The sequence below is a fragment of the Schistocerca americana genome, chromosome 1, assembly GCF_021461395.2.
Source record: "Schistocerca americana isolate TAMUIC-IGC-003095 chromosome 1, iqSchAmer2.1, whole genome shotgun sequence".
NCBI lineage: Eukaryota > Metazoa > Arthropoda > Insecta > Orthoptera > Acrididae > Schistocerca > Schistocerca americana.
The window spans coordinates 236,655,449-236,675,291 of NC_060119.1; the positions used below are offsets into that span (position 1 = coordinate 236,655,449).

At 40.9% G+C, this 19,843-nt stretch overlaps 1 protein-coding gene across 2 annotated transcripts in view; it reads left to right on the top strand.

The window, feature by feature from the left end:
* LOC124622270 (zinc finger protein 16) overlaps positions 1–19,843 on the top strand; it is a 138,892-nt gene that overhangs the window by 52,092 nt on the left and 66,957 nt on the right. For both annotated transcript variants that reach the window (XM_047148043.1, XM_047147971.1), the window contains exons 3-5: positions 117–436; positions 535–1,581; positions 15,558–15,908. In XM_047148043.1, the coding sequence (XP_047003999.1) occupies positions 117–436; positions 535–1,581; positions 15,558–15,908 (1,718 nt within the window). The remainder of the gene's footprint in view (positions 1–116; positions 437–534; positions 1,582–15,557; positions 15,909–19,843) is intronic.

Sequence of the window (19,843 nt, forward strand, 5' to 3'; positions counted from 1 at the left end):
TTATATTTGTAGTTTTTGTTATTGTAGTGCATGTGAATGAATTAAAGAAATTCTTACAATTAAAATGTTTAATTTTAAGTGGTAACAGCCAAGTCATTGCTGTGCTCTGCAAACAGATGATGACTGATCCTGTGGGTGAGCTATCCGGAATACCAGCAGCACATAGAGCTTGGAGAGAAGGCATGGAAGCTACTGTGCCTGGAAGCTGTGAAGGAGAAGTAATTTGTGGCATACCAAGTGATTGTTTGCTTTACACTCAGAACAATGGTGCCACATTTTCTCAGAATAGTGTTCCTGAACCAAACATCAATGTTGTGACGCAGCCAGATATCGAAGTTGTTCAGTATGAATTTCCAGATCAGGGATTTCTTGATATTCAGGAAGAAGAAGTTGTTTGTGAAACATGGGGCGATGTTGTTGTCCCAACTGAGGAGAGGTAAAGAGTTAATTGAGTATTTATTTTACCTTAGAACCAACTATTTTGAAAATTTTTAACCAAGGTTAATGTTGAAATTGTTGTATGCTTATTTACAGCGATAATGTTGACGAGGTGAAATTCTCCTACACTTTGAAATACGAGACAGAAGATGTTGAAATTCCTCTACCCCAGGATCAGGACTCATACTTGGCTGCTAGGCCATATCCTTGTGATTTTTGTAGCCGCCGTTTTCGAAAGAAGGCCAATCTAATGAACCATATGGTGGCTCATCAGACTGATAGGCCTCATGGCTGCAATATGTGTGGTGCTAGATATCGTCGTAAGTGTGATCTTATAAATCACATGAAAATACATGCATATGCACCTGGCAGGGATGTGCTAACTGATGAAGAGGAAGAGGAAGCAGAAGAAGAAGATGATGATGAAGGCGAAGAAGAAGAAATAGAGGAAGAGGAGGAGGATGATGAGGATGAAGAGGAAGATGATGTCCATGAAGAGGAAGTTGAGATTGAGGTAGATAATGAAAGTGAATGGGTTGGTAGAATGAGTTATTCTCAAAATGAAGGTACAGCTAGGAGTCGCCGGAAAAAGAATCAGATGAGAAAGAGGAAAAATAATCATGTAAATAGAGGGAATAGAGGACGCACTCTAAGTGGCAAAGGCTTAAAACAACGAAATTACAACAGCTTTTCTGGTAGAAGAAAATATGCTAATGAGAATAGTGTAAACATTTCTGCTCACAATTATGTGGAAGAGGATGTGAAATTGTTAAAGCAGAATGTTTCCTCGTATTCGTTAGATTCCACACAACAATCAGAAAATGAAGATCAAGATCCACCTGCACCACGCTGGCCTGTTGTTGATGAAACGAGGCCTTATGTGTGCCAACATTGTGGTGTTGGTTTTGCTCGAGAGAAGGCACTTGGCTCTCATGTGAGGATCCACGCTGGCGATAGTCCTTTTGAATGTAACACCTGTGGTGAAATGTTTTGGGATGTCAATCTTCTCCGTGATCATTCCAAAGCAAAACATCCTGGAAAATACGAAGCCTCTACTGCCTTTGTGGAGAGGTTTAGTGAATTCCGTTGTGATGTATGTGGAGTGAAATTTCAGCGTCAGGATTTGCTCAGGAGGCATCAAAGGTAGGTCTCAAAATATAATGTTTTCTTTAACATTTTTTTGTTTGTTTTTAAATATATTTACCTGTATTACAGCTACATGTTTGATAATTTGTCACTGTAAATTGAAGGCCAGAAAATTGTATGGTTGTGTGTCAGTACAAATTCCCCATTTTACAAGCCAAGACCAGTCTAATGAACATTATGCACGGTAATAAGTCCATGAAATAGTTTAAAATGGCTAAACACAATGAACATATGGTACTATACGTAAAATACAAACTTTCAAGTTTTTGTTGAATGCGGTGTCAACCAAAGACGCTTGAAAGAGCAGAGAATTGGGCAGAGTAAACATTTTGATGTTAGAATTTGTCCATTATCAGTCAGTAGTTAATGTGCAAAGAGTTTTCTATAGCAAGTTTCACAAGACACCACCAGTTTACAATAGCATAGTAAAGTGGTAGAAGAAATTCAAGTGATTCATGCAATGCAAAGTGTTTGGAATGGGTGGGTGTGCTGGGGGAGGGGGGGGGGGGGGGGGGGGGGGGAGGATGGACAGTGTGAGGAAAGCAATGTTGTGAAATCGCCCAAAGTCCCTACCGACCTAGTGCAGAATTGAATATCCATCAGCCAACAGTGTGTCACATTGCTGGACAAGCTGTGTTGTGGTCGCTGACTGGGCACTGCTCAAGTGGATACCACAGTTGCCGGACTTGATGCCTTGCGATTTTTTTGTGTGGGGTTTCGTTGAGGGTAGCATTTATGTTCCACCTCAGAATCTTGAAGAATTGCAAAACCACATCACAGCAACTGTTCTCTCACTTGCGACATGCTGAGATGGGTATGAAAGAACTGGACAACTGGTTAAATGTACGCAGTCTTATGAGAGCTGGAGAAAAGGGGGAAAAAAGTGAGAGTTTGTCTTTCAAAACTGTATCATTTATTATGTTGTTGTTGGCTATTTGTGTGTACTAATTTTTTTAAATGTTCCATGGGGCATGAGGCTAAAGTGTACTTACTGTGTCAGTGGATCTTGTACAGAGTGCTGGTGTTGGCATTTCTTTGACATTAGTCATAACCAATTTGGTGATGATATGCAGTAGCGAATGAGAGTCGCAGAATCTAATGACTTCTGACAGAAAATACAAATTGATTACATTTAGTTTCTGTATGGAGAGCTCCAGAATAACTTTTACTGATTTGTCTAATGTGAGGTTCAAGGTTGGTTATTGATTTTCATAATTATTTCGTGAATGGAAAAAGTTATGCTGACAGACTGAGCTGTAGCAGTAATGTCTAATTTGACTATGTTTTGATTAATCGACTAGATGTCATTAATGGACTAGTATGTCACATAGTTAATATTTTCATCCACTAGGATTTGGTGCTTGTTGATTTTTTTAAATTTTTATTTTGTGTGAGATGAGCAAAGGCTTCAGCCGATTGCAGTTCATCTGTCGCATAATAAACACAGGCATCTGTTGCACTTGCTGTGCAGTTCAATGATGTTGATTTTATGATTTCTACGACACCTCATAATTACTGTGCTGCTGTCACCGCTGAATCTCCTCCACATGGTGCCACCAATGTTGTCTTTGAGCAGGTCACCACAATGATCGTTTCTGCGGCGGAAAATACGATCGGTCATTCTTTAGGGTGCCCCCGGTGAAAGACTGTCCCGTGGTGGTCGCTGGAACTCACTGAGGCAATTAAAGAGTGTGGGCAAGCTCTACAGCGACATAAGCGGCACCCTTCCCTAGAGCACCTAATAGCCTTTAAGTGGCTCCATGCCCCCGTTCGCCAGCTTATAAAACGACAGAAACAGGAGTGTTGGGAGAGGTACGTGTTGACCATTGGGTGCCGTACGTCACCTTCCCAAGTCTGGATGAAGATCAGACGTCTTTTTGGCTACCAGACCCCAACAGGTGTCCCTGGCATTAACATCAATGACCTGTTATCTACTGATGCAAGCACAACTGCCGATCACTTTGCTGAGCACTAAGTTCGAACCTCTGTGTTGGAGAACTACCCCCCCCCCCCCCCCCCCCCCCCCCCCCAGCCTTTCACACCCTCAAATGGCAGATGGAAAGGAAAGTCCTCTCATTCACTATGCACCACAGTTAACCCTATAACGCCCCATTTACAGAGTGGGAGCTCCTCAGAGCCCTTGCACATTTCCCCGACACAGCTCCTGGGCCAAATTGGATCCACAGTCAGAGATTAAACATCTCTCATATGACTACATGCTACACCTACTCGTTATCTTCAACCGGACCTGGTGCGATGGTGCCTTTCCATCACAATGGCGGGAGAGCACCATCTTTCCGGTGCACAAACCTGGTCAAAACCCGCTTGACATGGATAGCTACCGGCCCATCAGCCTCACCAACTTTCTTTGTAAGCTGCTGGAATGTCGGCAGCTGGGTTGGGTCCTGAAGTCATGTGGCCCACTGGCCCCATGTTAGGGCGGCTTCACCCAGATTGCTCTACCACCGATAATCTTGTGTTCCTCGAGCCTGCCATCCGAACAGCCTTTTTCAGGCATCAACATCTGGTTGCCGTCTTTTTTTACTTACATAAAGCATGCAACATTACCTGGCGATGTCATATCCTTGCCGCATTGTTTGAGTGGGGTCTCCGGGGCCTGCTCCCGATTTTTATCCAAAACTTCTTGTCGCTCCGTACTTTCCATGTCCAAGTTGGTGCGTCCACATATTCAGGAGAATGGTGTTCTGCAGGGCTCCATATTGAGTGTCTCTCTATTTTTAGTGGCTATTAACGGTCTAGCAGCAGCTGTAGGGCCATCGGTCTCACCTTCTCTGTATGTGGATGACTTCTGCATTTCGTACTGCTCCTCCAGTACTGGTGTTGCTGAGCGGCACCTACAGGGAGCCATTCACAAGGCGCAATCATGGGCTCTAGCCTACGGCTTCCAGTTTCCAGCTGCAAAGTCATGTAGCAGGCATTTCTGTCAGCGTCACGCCGTTCATACAGAACCAGAACTTTACCTTAATGACAATCCACTCACTTTAGTGGAGACATATTGATTCTTAGGACTGGTTTTCGATGCCTGATTGACTTGGCTACCTCACTTTTGTCAGCTTAAGTGGAAGTGCTGGCAGCACCTCAATACCCTTTGCTGCCTGAGCAACACCAACTGGGGTGCAGATTGCTCTATGCTGCTGCAGCAGCTCTACAGAGCCCTTGTTCAATTCTGCCTTGACTAAGGGAGTCTGGTTTACGGTTCGGCTGCACCCTCAGTGTTGCATTTACTCGACCCAGTGCACCACTGACATTTTTCTAGCGACGGGAGCTTTTAGAACGAGTCAGGTGACCAGTGTACTGGTGGAGGACGGAGTCCCTCCATTGAAGGTTAGCTGTGCACAACTGCTTGCCAGTTACGTTGCACACGTTCGTAGTTCTCCTGCGCATCCGAATTATCGTCTCCTTTTACCAACCACGGTGGTCCATCTCCCGCAATAGTGGCCCAGGTCAGGGCTTACGATTGCAGTTTGTGTCTGATCCCTTCTGTTGGAACTAGAGTCCTTCCCTTCTGGACCTTTTGCATGGTCCTAAGGACTCCGTTAACCCTGCGGCTCTCCGCTATCACTTCCTCTCGATTCTCGACATGTACCAGGGCCATGAAGTGGTTTACACCGATGGATTGATGACTGATGGTCATGTAGGCTTTGCGTATGTTCATGGAGGACTTATTGAACAGCACTCCTTGCCAGATGGCTGCAGTGTTTTCACATATCTTGTGCTCTTAAGTGCGTCCACTCATGCCCTGGCAAGACATTTCTCCTGTGTACTGACTCCTTGAGCAGCCTACAAGCTGTTGACCAGTGCTACACTCGCCATCCTTTGGTAGTGTCCATTCAGGAGTCCATTAATGCCCTGGAACGGTCCCGTCGTTCAGTGGTGTTTCTGTGGACCCCAGCACACATTGGAATCCCAGGCAACAAACTTGCCGCCAGGCTGGCCAAACAGGGTACGCAGAAACTGCTTCTGGAGATGGGCATCTCCGAAACTGATCTGCCTTATGTCTTATGCCGCAGGGTTTTTTGGCTTTGGGAGACAGAATGGCATAACAGTATGCACAACAAACTGTGTGTCATTAAGAAGACAACGAATGTGTGGAAGTCTTCCATGCGGTCCTCCCACAGGGAATCCGTTGTCCTCTGCCGGCTCTGCATTGGCCATATGTGGCTAACGCGTGGTTACCTCCTCCGTCGCAAGGACCCACCTTGGTGTCGCTGTGGTTCGCAAATGACGGTTGTCCACCTCTTGCTGGACTGCCCACTTTCTGCTGCTCTGCGACAGACTTTTAACTTTCCCAGCACCCTACCTTTGGTGTTGGGCGACAGTGCCTCAACAGCAGCTCTAGTTTTATGTTTTATTCGTGAGGGTGGGTTTTATCATTTGATCAATTTTTAGCACATGTCATTTGTACCTTTATGTCCTCCACCCTAGTGCTTTTAGAGTGGAGGTTTTAATGTGTTGCAGATTGGCTGGCTTCTTTTTATTCTCATGGTCAGCCAGCAGTGGTAATCTGCTCTCTTGTTTTGATCTCTTCTACATGTTTCTTGCATCTCTCTGTGGTTTTCTTGTTCGATTTTGTCCATTTTAGAGTTTGTTGCCCTTCTGACATTCTTGTGGTTTTCTCCTTTCTTCCAGCCATGTTTTGTTTGTCTCAATTATATTATTTCCACCCTTGTGGAATTATTTTGATCGGAATGAGGGAATGATGACCTAGCAGTTTGGTCCCTCCCTCCCCTCTTTTAAACCAATCAACCAACCAACCAAAGCTTTATGCCTCGCCTGGGCCAGTCAATGCTGACATTAGACTGTTGATGACCGGAAACATGTTGCCTGGTTGAATGAGTCTCGTTTCAAATTGTGTCAAGCAGATGGATGTGTACGGGTATGGAGACAACCTAATGAATGTTGAAGACCTGATGAGTCGTCCTGTTGGATCCTTAAGACCTGTCAACCAACAAAGTGAATGATGGTCTGTAACAGCTGTGAATGGCCTTCCATAGAGATACTGTCGAAACTTACACATGGCCCAGATCACAGCTAGACATTCTCTTTCGTTAGTTGAGTAGTTCCTCTTGGCTTTTGTGAGTGTCCTAGAAGCATAGGATATAACCTTCTCTTTTCCGTTAGAAATTTGGACCAGAACAGCACCAATCTCATACCCACTGGCATCTTTGTGTAGTTCTGTAGGTGCTATCTCATCATACGGACCAAGTACAGGGTCAGTCGTCAGAGCTTTTCGCAGCACATCGAAAGAAACTTGTTGAGCACCACCCCAGATAAATTTAGCGTCAGCTTTTAACAACTCATGGAGTGGCCTGGCTTTGATACAAAAGTCTTTGATAAAATGACGGTAATAAGAACATAATCGGAGGAAGCTTCTTACATCTCTAATACTTTTAAGAATAGGAAATTTCGTTATAGATCTCACCTTTTCTGGGTCTGGCCATACACCTTCATTTGGCACAAGGTGTCCCAAGTATTTTGATTTCTTTTGCTCCAAAGAGATACTTTCCTGGATTAAGTTTCAATCCGCCTTGTTAGAGGCACTTAAGAACAGCCATGAGTCTTTTTATTTATTCATCAAATGTCTCTGAGAACACTATAATGTCATCTAAATAACAAAGACACATCATCCTCTTCAGGTGACTTAGAAGATTATTCATCATCTGTTCAAAAGTTGCCGGTGCATTACACAAGCAAAACAGCATTACCTTAAACTCATACAGGCCCTCAGGGGTGAGGAATGCAGTTTTCTCACGATCAGCCTCATCTACCTCGATTTGTCAGTATCCCGAGTACATGCCCATGGTTAAGAAAAACTTATCGTCAATTCGTGGAAGAGGGTAAATGTCCTTTGTAGTTACCTTATTAAGCTTCCTGTAATCAACACAAAAGCACCAACTGCCATCTTTCTTCCTGACGAGAACCACTGGTGATGACCAGTGACCAGGGGCTCTGTTAAGGCTGAATGATGTCATTCTTCATCATTTTCTCTACCTCGTCGCGAATTATTCGATGTTCTGTTGCTGACACACAGTATACTCACTGGCTTATTGGTTGACGGTCTCCAGTGCTAGTCCGGTGCTTCACCGTCGATTTGTCTAATTGGCTCTTCACCTGTGTATTGAAACATTCAGAGAACTCTTGAAGAATGGCAAGTAGCTTCTTCTGTTGTTACTTAGTAAGATCTGGTGATAGTCAAGCTAGAAGATCTTGTCTCGTAGTGGTAGCACTAATTTCGCTCACAGACTCAATATGGGAGGTTTTTGTGACGCTCAGCTGTTCTGCAATTAATGGCTCAGCGTTTGCTACGCACATGTGTCTTGGAAGGATCTGCATTTCTCGGCAACAGTTAACTATCCACAATTCACTGAATCTATTCTTAAACGAGATGACAGAGGCTGGGATGACCAAGTTATTCTTCAGTGGTATGCTTCTCTTACTATCCACTACAAGATGCATGGTTTGATGTATGGCATGACACATGACAGTTACTTTTCTAGCGCTGACTGCAGGAATGATCACTTCATCCAGCACACACACTTGGATGTGCATCTTCCTGTCCACAGTATGTCATCTCGTCTAGCATAATCTCTGAGTGACCACAGTTAATAATTGCCTGAGAAGCTTTCAAAAAGTCCCATCCGAGAATGACGTCATGACTATACTCTTGTAAGACGATGAATTCTAAGGGCTGCGTATGGCCACTTATACCCACACGAATGATACATCTTCCTCTAGGTTTTACATATTTCCCATTAGCCACCTTCAGCAGAGATGTTTCATTGTCGACGAATACGATTTTCTGCAACTGGCCTCTGTACTTCTCTGAAATGACTAAATATGATGCTCCAGAGTCCACAAGAGCTTGGGCTGGTCGGTCATCCATGAGGATATCGACGTAGTTTCCTATGATTTTTGTAGTGATCGACGGCAGAGAATTTTTCTCTTTGGCGGCCTCACCTCCGAGGAAGGTCCCAACCTTTAGATTTCCAAGTTGTGGCGGCTAGGTGATCAGCTGGAGCCTCTAAATGTTGATGGAGACCTTGATCGGCGTGTTGGTGAGCGTCCTCTCCAGCAGCGATGATGACCTATGTCATCCTACACCCACATCTTCTTGTCCATCTTCGTCGTCCCGGAGTTGGCATTGGCTAAGATCGTTCTTCTGTCTTCTGCCATGGGCGTCATCAAATATCCGCTGCCTTTCTCGACAATAGACAGTGCACCACATGTCCCAGTCGTCTGCAGTGGAAACATACTATTTGGTTATTCTGGGTCCTCCAGAAGTCAGTCTTCCTTGGTGGCCAGACAGGTTCCTCATGTAGCATTGTAGGAACATAACAACTTTGCCTGGATCTTGACTTTGTCACCATTTTAAAGGGAAATGAAGGACAAGAGATTGGGTTCAATGTCTGTTCCACTTCCTCCCTAATGACCTCTTGAAGTGTCTCGATTTTTTGCTTGCCGTGCAATCCAAGTGCCTTTTGAACTTCCTCTCTCACTATCTAACGAAGAACACTTGTGAAATCAGTTTCTTCCTCCATCACAGATATTGATACGACGTTTGGAAGCCGTTAAACTTCTTGCGTGTAATTCTTCTGTGATGCATTGTCTCGATATACTGGCACCATTTTATGAAGTCATCTGCTGTCAAAACCTCCTTCAGGAGGAAGGCTTAATATATGTCCTCAGCAACACCCTTCATGAGATGTGCAACCTTATCTTCCTCCGTCATTCTAGGATCCACTATTTTACACAGCTCCAAGACATCTTGAATGTAGGATGCTGTAGTTTCTCCTGGACGCTGTGTCCTGCACTTTAATTTATCTTCAGCCTTACACTTCTGTCGTAATACTTCCCAGCTTGTGAACTTCTCCTCGTTGTTCTCATACCATTGCTTGGCAGTGTCCTCCAAGTAGAAAAATATGTTAACCAAACACACGGTGTCATCCCATTTGTTAAATTTGGCTGAACGCTCATGTACCTTCAGCCAGTTGTTTGGTTCTTGGCCATCGTACCAGATAACCCAGAAGGATGTCTCATGTGGTGGCACACAGTTGCTGTCATTGTAATGTCCTTTTCTTCTTCTGTCTCTGTTAGATTGCGATCTGTTGAATATGGCTTGAACTCGGGTTTCTCGCCATGGAAACAGTGGCTCTGTCATGGTCTGATGGGAGCCACTGTGTCGCCGATAATGTGCGCTATCACAAGTTCCAATACCCAGTGCCTCCACCAGAATAATGTCACATAAAAGAAGGTGTAATTAGATGAATGACGAACACTAACTTCACTTAACGAAGGTTTATTCAGCACTTGCACACACAAGAGCGCGGAGCGAACTGCCTCCGGCCAGAACACATACGGTATATAAACAGTTACAGAACATTCCAGTACAATGATTCTTGACATTTGTGGATACTTCTAGAATGTACTCGAATCGAATATAGAAATTATAATTTTACAGTTCAGGTGAGTTTTGAACTCACGACCCTCCATGCAACAGTCTAGTATTATAAATACTATACCACAGATTCTGTGACAATAATAATAATAATAATAATAATAATAATAATACTATAGAAGTAGCTCCTCTTTCATAACCAGTGACTCCTAATACTTAACTTGATGGTTGATTAAGTTTTCAAGTAGTAACATTTTATGTAATTTTTATATTGGGTTACTTTACAGGAATATATTTAGCAATGGTTTGCAATTCAATGTGTTTATGCATAGGTTAATCTGGGTAAGGTATATTCTAATAAAACTTATGAATGGTCTTCAGTTTTAAGCTTCTTAGGACAGGATATGTATTGCACTAAAAGTGTTAGGTGAAGAGTATCTTCTTGTTCAAATAAGGTATGTCACTGTGTTCTCCCGTGCTTTTTATGAGGGAGGGGAGTGAGGATAAACTATGCACTCATAGATGGTATATGCTTTTTCTACATTTTCCTTGAGCATAAGTGTTATTCAGTTCAAGACCCGTTGAGTGTAAAATGCAATTTTATTTAGATATTTTGTTGTGGCAGCATCCAAACTGTTGTTAACCGAAAGTACAAGAAGAGAGATAAATTCCTGTTAGTGTCTCAGTGCAGAATGTTCAGGCCTTCAACGAACACTGCAATGGAGCACAATGAACTTTATATTTTTGAAAAATGAATGGCTGCTACATCTTATCTGTATGAAATGTCCAGCAACATAAAAACTAATAGAAATAGATAATTTAGCCAATTCCTGTAGAGGACACAGGAAACCTGGTTGGAAGGTTATTGCATTAATGGGAGGATGTATTTCCTGTTCAGGCTAATATATAGATATACATAATCCAGTCATATTAATGTTACCATCTGTCAAAAGCCCAAAAAACCACCTCTTTCAGGGTGGACCGCTGTGAGACTTGCAAGAGGAGTGTCAGTGAGGTTCTGGAAGGAATCGACAGGGATGTGGAGCCATGCCGATTCCAGTACTGTGTTCAGTTGCACTAGGTTTCTCAGTTGCGGATCCGTGGCATGAAGAGGCTGATAAAGTTGGTCCCACAGATGCTTGATTGGGTTTAAATCTGTGGAGTTTGGTGGCCAGGAGAGTAAAGTAAACTCATCCTAGTGTTATTTGAACCATGCGTGTCCACTGCAAACTGTGTGACACGTTGTATTGTCCTGCTGCTAGATGTCATCATGCCGAGGAAAAACAAACTGTGTGTATGGGTGGGCATGGTCCCCAATGATAGACACATTCTTGTTTGACCCATTGTTCCTTCCAGAATAACAAGGTCACCCAGGAAATGCCATCTGGCCTGGGTTCTTTCAACAGTTGTTGCAGGGTGTTTGTTTTCAGACATTTCACACTGTGTATGCCAATGGCTATTGGCCTGATGGCGTATAAAACATGATTCATCTGAAAAAGCCACCTGCCACCACTCAGGGGACACCCGGTTGTGGTAATGGTGTGCAAATTCCAGCCTTTGCCACCAATGAACAGCACGCAGCATGAGTGCATGAATCAGGTGCCTGCTGCAGAGGCCCAGTGTTTGCTGAACGGTCGTTGAGGAGACACTGTTGGCAGCCCTTCGGTTCATCTGGGTGGTCTGTTGTTCAACCGTTGCATGTCTATTCACCCTTACACATCTCCATAGCTGTCATTCACCTCTGTTATCTGTGGCCTGTGGTGCACCACAGTTGCCTCAGAACCTGTTTTGGAGAGTGACATTTTGCCATGTACAATATATTTAAGTCACAGCAGCACACAAACAGTTTACAAACTTAGCCATTTCAGAAATGCTTCCATCCTTGGCCTGTAAGCCAGTGATCATGCCCTTTTGGATGTCAGATGAAATGCTCCTCTTCTGCATTATGATAATGACTGCACTGTGGACCAAGCGAGGTGGCGCAGTGGTTAGCACATTGGACTCCCATTCGGGAGGACGACGGTTCAATCCCGTCTCCGGCCATGCTGATTTAGGTTTTCCGTGATTTCCCTAAATCGCTTCAGGCAAATGCCGGGATGGTTCCTTTGAAAGGGCACGGCCGATTTCCTTCCCCATCCTTCCCTCACCCGAGCTTGCGCTCCGTCTCTAATGACCTCGTTGTCGACGGGACGTTAAACACTAATATCCATCCATCCATCCACTGCACTGTGTTCCGTGTTCCCCCGATGTGCTTTATACACCCTTCAATGCAGGTGCTGCCACCTGTCATCTGTGTGTGGTTATTGCACATAGGCAGTGGTCACATTAATGTAATTGGACTGTGTAGTAGACACTATCTGTAGGAATATGGCACAGCATTGGTAATATTGGTTGAAAATTCTAGCCAGTATGACATTTTCTAATTGATGAGGAATCAACTAGAGATTTGTCTGTTACAGTTGCTAACTCATACTGTCGTTAAAGACATATTCTTGCTGTACTTGATGCTTCTAATATGGCTTCTAAGGAATGCAAACCCCAGTATATGTAAAGGTAAATGATCAGCCCTGTTTACCATCAGCCTACTCTGTAGGCATTAAGATGTATATAGTGCTGTCATAATCAAAGGCAGTACAACTGCTTCTTCTAAGTATGTGAAATGTTAATTCATGCCATTCAGACTTATCATGGTCTGTATTAAAAAAAGTCATCCATATGTGTGGAGCCTAAGGTGTTGAAATAGTGAATGCACACCTATGTGAGATATAGAGCACTAAGAACAAAAAATGGATCAGAAACTATTGCTGCATGGCATTGTAATCTCCAATTTAATTTTATTGTTATGCTGGGTGGAGAACTTAGCTGGTTGTGCACAGTGTTGCTTATAAACTATCAGAATCATAAAATGAAGTGAACTCTTTTTTTGTATGCGAAAACAGCTGTATAAATACAGGTCTTTGAATTTACTCTTCATATAGACATTGATGAACACTAATCAAATCTGATACCGAATTTATGAAATGTAGAAAAGGGAAAAAAGAATGTACGTATGTAGAATTTTAAGGTATATGTTGATATGACAGATAAGACTGCCAAGAGCTGTTCATTCATGTATCAAAAATGATTGCATGAAGATGTTGTCAAATTTAAAACAGACCTCATTATATGTAATTGTGCAACTAGCAAGGGGGATATGTGACGTCACAAAGTTGTTGACACTAGAGTTTGTACTCCTGCCACTGGAACCATTACAGGTAATGTCTAATTTCATTATGTTGTTTAAAATAAATGGACTACATTTTACACCTTTTCTGAAGTGGAACCTGCTATTTGAAAGAAAATCTGAAGGAGGAGGACCATTATACATATGTCAGGGTTAGGATGGAATGTAATAGTTTGGATGTGAGTTGTGAAATCCAAAGAATTTCAATGGAAGAAAATTAGATATGCTGACAGACTGACCTGTAATGCAGATGGAGGCCTAGATTAGGTTGGAATGTGGCAGTTTGCTTGTGAATTGACAAAGTCAACAAACCTCAGCATGAAAATAAGATTGCCATGATGGGTCAGTGTGTACTATAGCCCAAGGTGCATGTTCATCATTGCAATAACCTACTTGTATGTCTTTTATTTTCAATTTTGCCAAAAATTGCAACAGTGTGGTTAAATTCTAACCTAGTAGACCAAAATACCAGCAAATTTTATGTTTGAACCATAAAAGATTATGGACAAGCATTTTGATTCGCTACCTCCAGTAGACTCAAGATTTGTCATATTTTGTCATTCATTGTCCAAGTTGTTACCAACATTGCTGTGCAATGTAACAGCCGCCAACACCATAATATGCGTTTACCTCTTCATGGACTTTATAATTGTCCTGTATAAGATTGTACAGAATGTGCAGTAACAAACACTGGACTCATTAGGAAAATGGCAGTTCAAATCCTTGTTCAGGTGCCCAGATTTTCATTTTAGTGAGTTTCCTAAATAATTTAGGGTAAATGCTGGAATGCTTCTTTCAAAAGTGCATGAACAATTTCCTTGTCAATCTTTCCTAACTTGAACTTATGCTCTGTCTGCAATGACCCCTTCAAGTTAAATCCTAATGTTCTGTCTTCCCATCTTTCTTTTAGTATTAGTAACAATTGTATTTTTTTCTGACCACCTAATATCTTTATTTACCGTACTTCATTATTAGTTTCCTTTCCATGCATTACATGTGGCTGCTTTACATTACCATTTCATCTAACAATGTTCCCTTCTTACACACTACTTGTTGTGATTGAGCTAGATGACACAGTAGACTTTGTGTCTGGAGGAGACTGGTTCAAATTTCACTTAATCTAAGTTGATATGAGATTTCCTTACATTTCAAAAATTGCTACAATGATTTATTCTTTTGAAAAGTAATTTCTTTCTGTAGTGTTCATGGAAATCATCATCATTATCATTATTGTTGTCATCATCATCATCAAATTCCATTATTAGCAAAAACATTATTGCTATTCTGGTATCTGTTGCATTGTTTGTAAGCTAACTGTATTATTTTTACTGTCTTTATCCAAGAAGTTTTCTGCGGACACTCATCGTTAGCTTAAAACCCACCCTTTACATTCCTGTTGTTTGTTCTCTGAACCTATCGCCATACTTGAAGGTGACTGATTTCCAGTCAGTGGTATGGTATGTTTCACTTAGTAACTTTTTTTCTTGTAGTGTGTAATTTGAAATGCAAAAAAATTTGCTTCTGCTCGTATAAGTTGTTAAAATATAATGGGTTCCCAAGCTTTTATTCATTAATTTGGCTTTCTATTGACTACTAAGAACTGTTAAGTTGCTGATTGATTTCTCTCTCCTCCCCCCCCCCCCCCCACCCCCCACCCCCACCCCCTCCAGAATTTCTTAATTTTGCACTAATATTCTTCTTCCTCTTTTTCTGACAAGGCAATTTTCTTTATACTTTCTTTCTTGGAACCTCCTACAGTTAAAAAAACCGCTCTATTCTAAATTTCCTTTGATCACACTCAACTTTTTCCATACCATTTGTATAATTTTCTAAGCCTGTTATTTAACTTTAATTTCAGCATCACATGCCACAATATACTGGTATGTATAGCTTTTGATATATTAATACAGCTGAAGTTGATTGTTGTGAGCAACTGAAATTGATTAATAGTTACAGTTATTTTGTGATTTTTTCAGACAGTAAATATATGTTAAAAATGATAAATCACCATGAACTCCTTGACATAATTTCAGTTTTCATCTAATGACCTCGTTGACACAACTTTAAAATCTATTCTTCCTTTGTTTTTTCCTAGAATAAAGCTAGCACAATTTAACATTTTTTTTAACCTAGATCTATTTTTTTCTTTTTCGTGTATTACCTTGGTTCATTTTGCTTTGTGTTTCATAGTTTCTGCTTATACTAATGGTAAAATATTTACAGGTTCTGTTTTCTTTATCCTGGTCTTAATAAAATGGTATGTGACAGTGAGTGAGCTATGAATTCTTATTGTTATTACGGTCCATAGCATTGTTTTTTATTATTATTTTCCAGACTTCATATCAAAGATGAACAGAGCTATGATGAAGGATTCCATCATTGTCAAGAATGCGGTCAGAACTTCAATAGTCGTACTGACATGTTGTCACATATGGAAACTCATGGACGTTACCAACCACATCGGTGCATGCTTTGTGGAGAATGCTTTGCAGATTCTGCATCTGTAGCAACCCATGTAAAGCGTAGACATGCTAGAACTATTCCTCCAAATGCCTGCACCCTTTGTGGAAAAACATGCAGGGACAGACGATCACTGCAGAAACATTCGTGGGTTCACTCTGCAGAGAGAAGCTTTGCTTGTCAGAAGTGTTCAAAACGTTTCCACAGCCGATCTCGTCTGAAAAGGTAGGTCAGAGGGCACTAGAATTTGTTACTTTCTAATTGGTCATTAGGTCATATGTAATTTGGATCAATTGTGTGTGGACCAGTTTCATCTTTTACTTACATGAAGGGTATGATGAATGTGATGTACGTCCCACAACACAATAACAATTAGTTATTTCAGAAACCTTTTTCAGTACTAACTTATTAATACTTTTGTGAAAGCAGAATAAATAAGACTGCAGCACTAGCAGAGTACTCATATCTTAACACTGATGTAGTTGTAGTGCATATTTTGATTAGCAGCCATTAAAGACCATGTTACATAACAATTACACATTTCTGGTAGCCTTCTTTGCTAGCCAAAATATTTGCATTCTTTCTGTAGGAGCCTGTTTTCTTTCCTGTCTCCATCCCATTTAGTTTCTATTCATTGAGGAAGTCTTTAAAGCTGCTGATCATTGACCTATAGTTTTTCTCGTCTTGGATGTCTCCTGTGTTTAATCCAGCCCATTCAGGATCCTTTCCCACCTGCTGAACTATTTGTTGGAAGCTTCTGTTCTGCTGTTAAGTATCTTAAAAATCAGCCTGTACCCATCCATACTAAATAGGTGTCCATAAAATTTTAGTCTCTTTTTTATTGTATTTTTTTGCTACAGTTCATTTCCTTATAAAGTAGACTGTCACACTGTCCGTCCATGGGATCTTTAGACCCATTATCTTGTAGAGGATATTTCTCCTGAATTTCTCAGCCTGTCTTAGCTTTGACGTCCTGTCATTTGGAGATGTTCACCAGCATATAGATACAGTGTTTTAATCAGTATTGTAGTGGTTTAATTTAGCTCACCACGAAATGGCTTTTCTCTGTAAAGCATGTTTCTTTGAATTGTGTGTATTGTATGCTTCTCCTTTGCTAATTTTCAGTTGTATGAGGGGCCCTGAATATTTAAGGCTTTCATCTCTTTCTATCATTTAATGTGTGCTGCCTGCAGCTGATGAGGAGCTGCTTTGATGTTTTCTCCTCTCACACCTGTGAAGAAATTTTGGAGTTAAGCTTTTTCTGCTTACTGTTTTCGTGTGTTTGATCTGCAGCTGTGTTAAGTGTTCGTAGACAGGATTCTAAGATAGTCTAAAAATGCAATGTAGTTGATATTGATAGCACTTCTGGATCCTGTAATGCGTGCATGATCGAGCATTGCTATCTTGTCCAGTTCTTTTTCCCATTCGTAGATAATTTTCTCCAAAACACAGCTGAAGATAACTGGGAACAGTGCCTCACACTTTTTGACCCCTGCTTTAATATTAAATTGCTTGGAGAGTTCCACCTTAAAATTTCACCTTTGAACAGTTCCCCAGTAATGTCAGCTTGATGATTTTTGTGGTTTCATAATATTCTGGATACCATTTGTAAAGCTTGTCATGAAGATACTGAAGCTAATTTTCAAATGTGATATACAATATATTCCGAAGGGAACTTATTAATATTAAATTAATATTAAAATTTATACAATTAGTGTTAGTTTGTATTTATTTATGTGATATTTTTTGATATTTGAAAACACTGTCATTTACATGATTTACTTTATGGTGTGTTGAGAGGTGACAGGTAAGTTCTAGCAAATAGTGAGGTGGTCTCTATATGGGACTTCTCTATATGTTGGTTTGTATACGGTATTAGCTATGTTGTTACCATCACTTTTATGTTGGTTGTAATTCCTTTTAAACAATGAATTTGATGTAAAGTTACTCCCTGGTCAACTGCTTGCAGTGTAAGAGTTATTTCTATGATTGAAAAATGTCCTTTATTGAGATTCAATATTAAATAAGCTCTCTTCAAGTCATGAGCATGTATGTATCCCAAATATATGTGTGAGAAATAATCATTGCTTTAAGAAATGATAAGTAACTTTCTGTTTTTGATACCTCCTGCCGACATGTTGCTGAAACACAGATCACTGTTTCACACACTCAAAATCCATGACACAAAAAACATCATATTTTATCTTGTTGACTCTAACATATAATGAAAGTCATACTTTCTAATAAGCAACTAAGCTTTCTTGTGTACTGCTTGAGTGAATGAATTTTTGTAGTTGTTGACAAGTTCAGAAACACAGGCAATGTGCATGAGGTCATTGAGTGTTTATACTTATACAGGATGTTAAAAAATTCTTTTATTAAATGATTTATGTAACATGTCTGGATTAGGGCCACCAGGGACTTTCATATATCCAACCATTCGATTCAAAGCAACAGTCATTTTACAAGCAACACCATGTACAAAATCCAATATTTGTGAATTATTGTGACTTTTTCCCCCCAACAGTCTCCTGACTGGTTTGATGGTGCCTGCCGTTAATACCTTTCTTTTGCCAACCACACCATCTCAGGGTAACACTTGCACCTTACATCCTCCATTATTTGAATGATAAATAATGTAGGAGAACAGTACAATCTATATTTTTAATCACAAGTAAAACAGTGGATATAAACTAGAGATAAACTATTCTGTCCTATGATAGCCATGTGTAAGGTGACACTAAAAGGGGTGTGCAAAGTGGTTAGCAATCATTCTTACACATCCTTCATATCTGCTTCTCAGAGAATGACGAACTTGTGTGAATACATCTGGCTGTCCTTGGATTTGGTCATGTGTGTGGGAAACGAGCTCCTATAAGATGTGCGAGTTGTCAATGGGAGTATAATATTCCAATGCTTTTGAATGTGCACAAAACAATAAATCCAAGGGATTTAAGGTCGTGTGAGCAGGGTGGCTATGCTACCAGACATATGTGACCAGTCCATTGCTCATTAAACATTTTTGTCTGATACTGCTGTATGTGACATAGAAAATAGTGCTGCCTCATGCATTAACAGAATTTGTTGTCTTTCTGCAAGGGAAGTGTGGAATAACAAGACTACATTTCACAGTTAATGTTATTTTCCATGGCACTGCTGATCTTGTGCTAAAACCAGCAAAATCTCAAAACAAGATGTATAGAATGCCAGGTGTTAGAGTCGGTGTTAAATTTTACATTTGACAGCAGCATCATAGTCAGAGGATTAAGTGCAAAAACAAAATAGGCTGTGACAGGATGTACTATTCCTTCTTGACACATATAAAGTGGCCCATAACTCAAGAAAAGTTTGTCTCTCTACGCGCTTGTGTGTGTGTATGTGTGTGTGTAGAACTTTTTATCTTATTTTGACTGGTACTATACGCTGTAAGAATGTGTGACACAAGTTTTTTTAAACACACTGTATGTTTTCAATTTTTTATTGTGAATAGTTATGGTTTGCTTATATTGTGTGTCACATCTCTTCCATATTTTATTGCCACAATGTAGAACTCCAGTCTACATTTTATTAAGGGAGCACAATTGTATCAGTGTTACGAATTTCACAAACATGGATCTTGCAAAACTCAACTTGCTCTTTTCCTCCATTTCAAAGCATCTATACTGCCAGAAGTGGCATAAAAAGTGGAGAGTTGGCTCTTGTGCATTTACAGAATCAGTTATCTTTCTGCAAGGGCTATGTGGAATAATAGTACTACATTTCACTGTTAATGGTATTCACACTCCATGGCACTAATGATCTTGTGCTAACGCCAGCACAATCGCAAAACGTTATGTACAGAATGTCTGATGTTGGAAAAGATTGTGTTACACAAGACAACATTGTCACAGTTGGGGCTGCAACTCCACCTGTCTAAGGGGCTGTGTAATTAAAATATATTAAGATCTCAAACCATATGCCTCCTCAATACAGGGACAATGACATATTTTTGCACTGTAACAGGGTCATTCTGTGCCATTGATCAGACAGTTTGCTATCCTGCTCTCCTAGATTGTGTCCAGTGGGAAGTGGTAGATGACGTCCACTCCAGCAACCACTTCCCTATTTCTGTCTGCCTTATAAAAGCAACAGAGCCAGATGGGAAACCACCCAAGCTCACG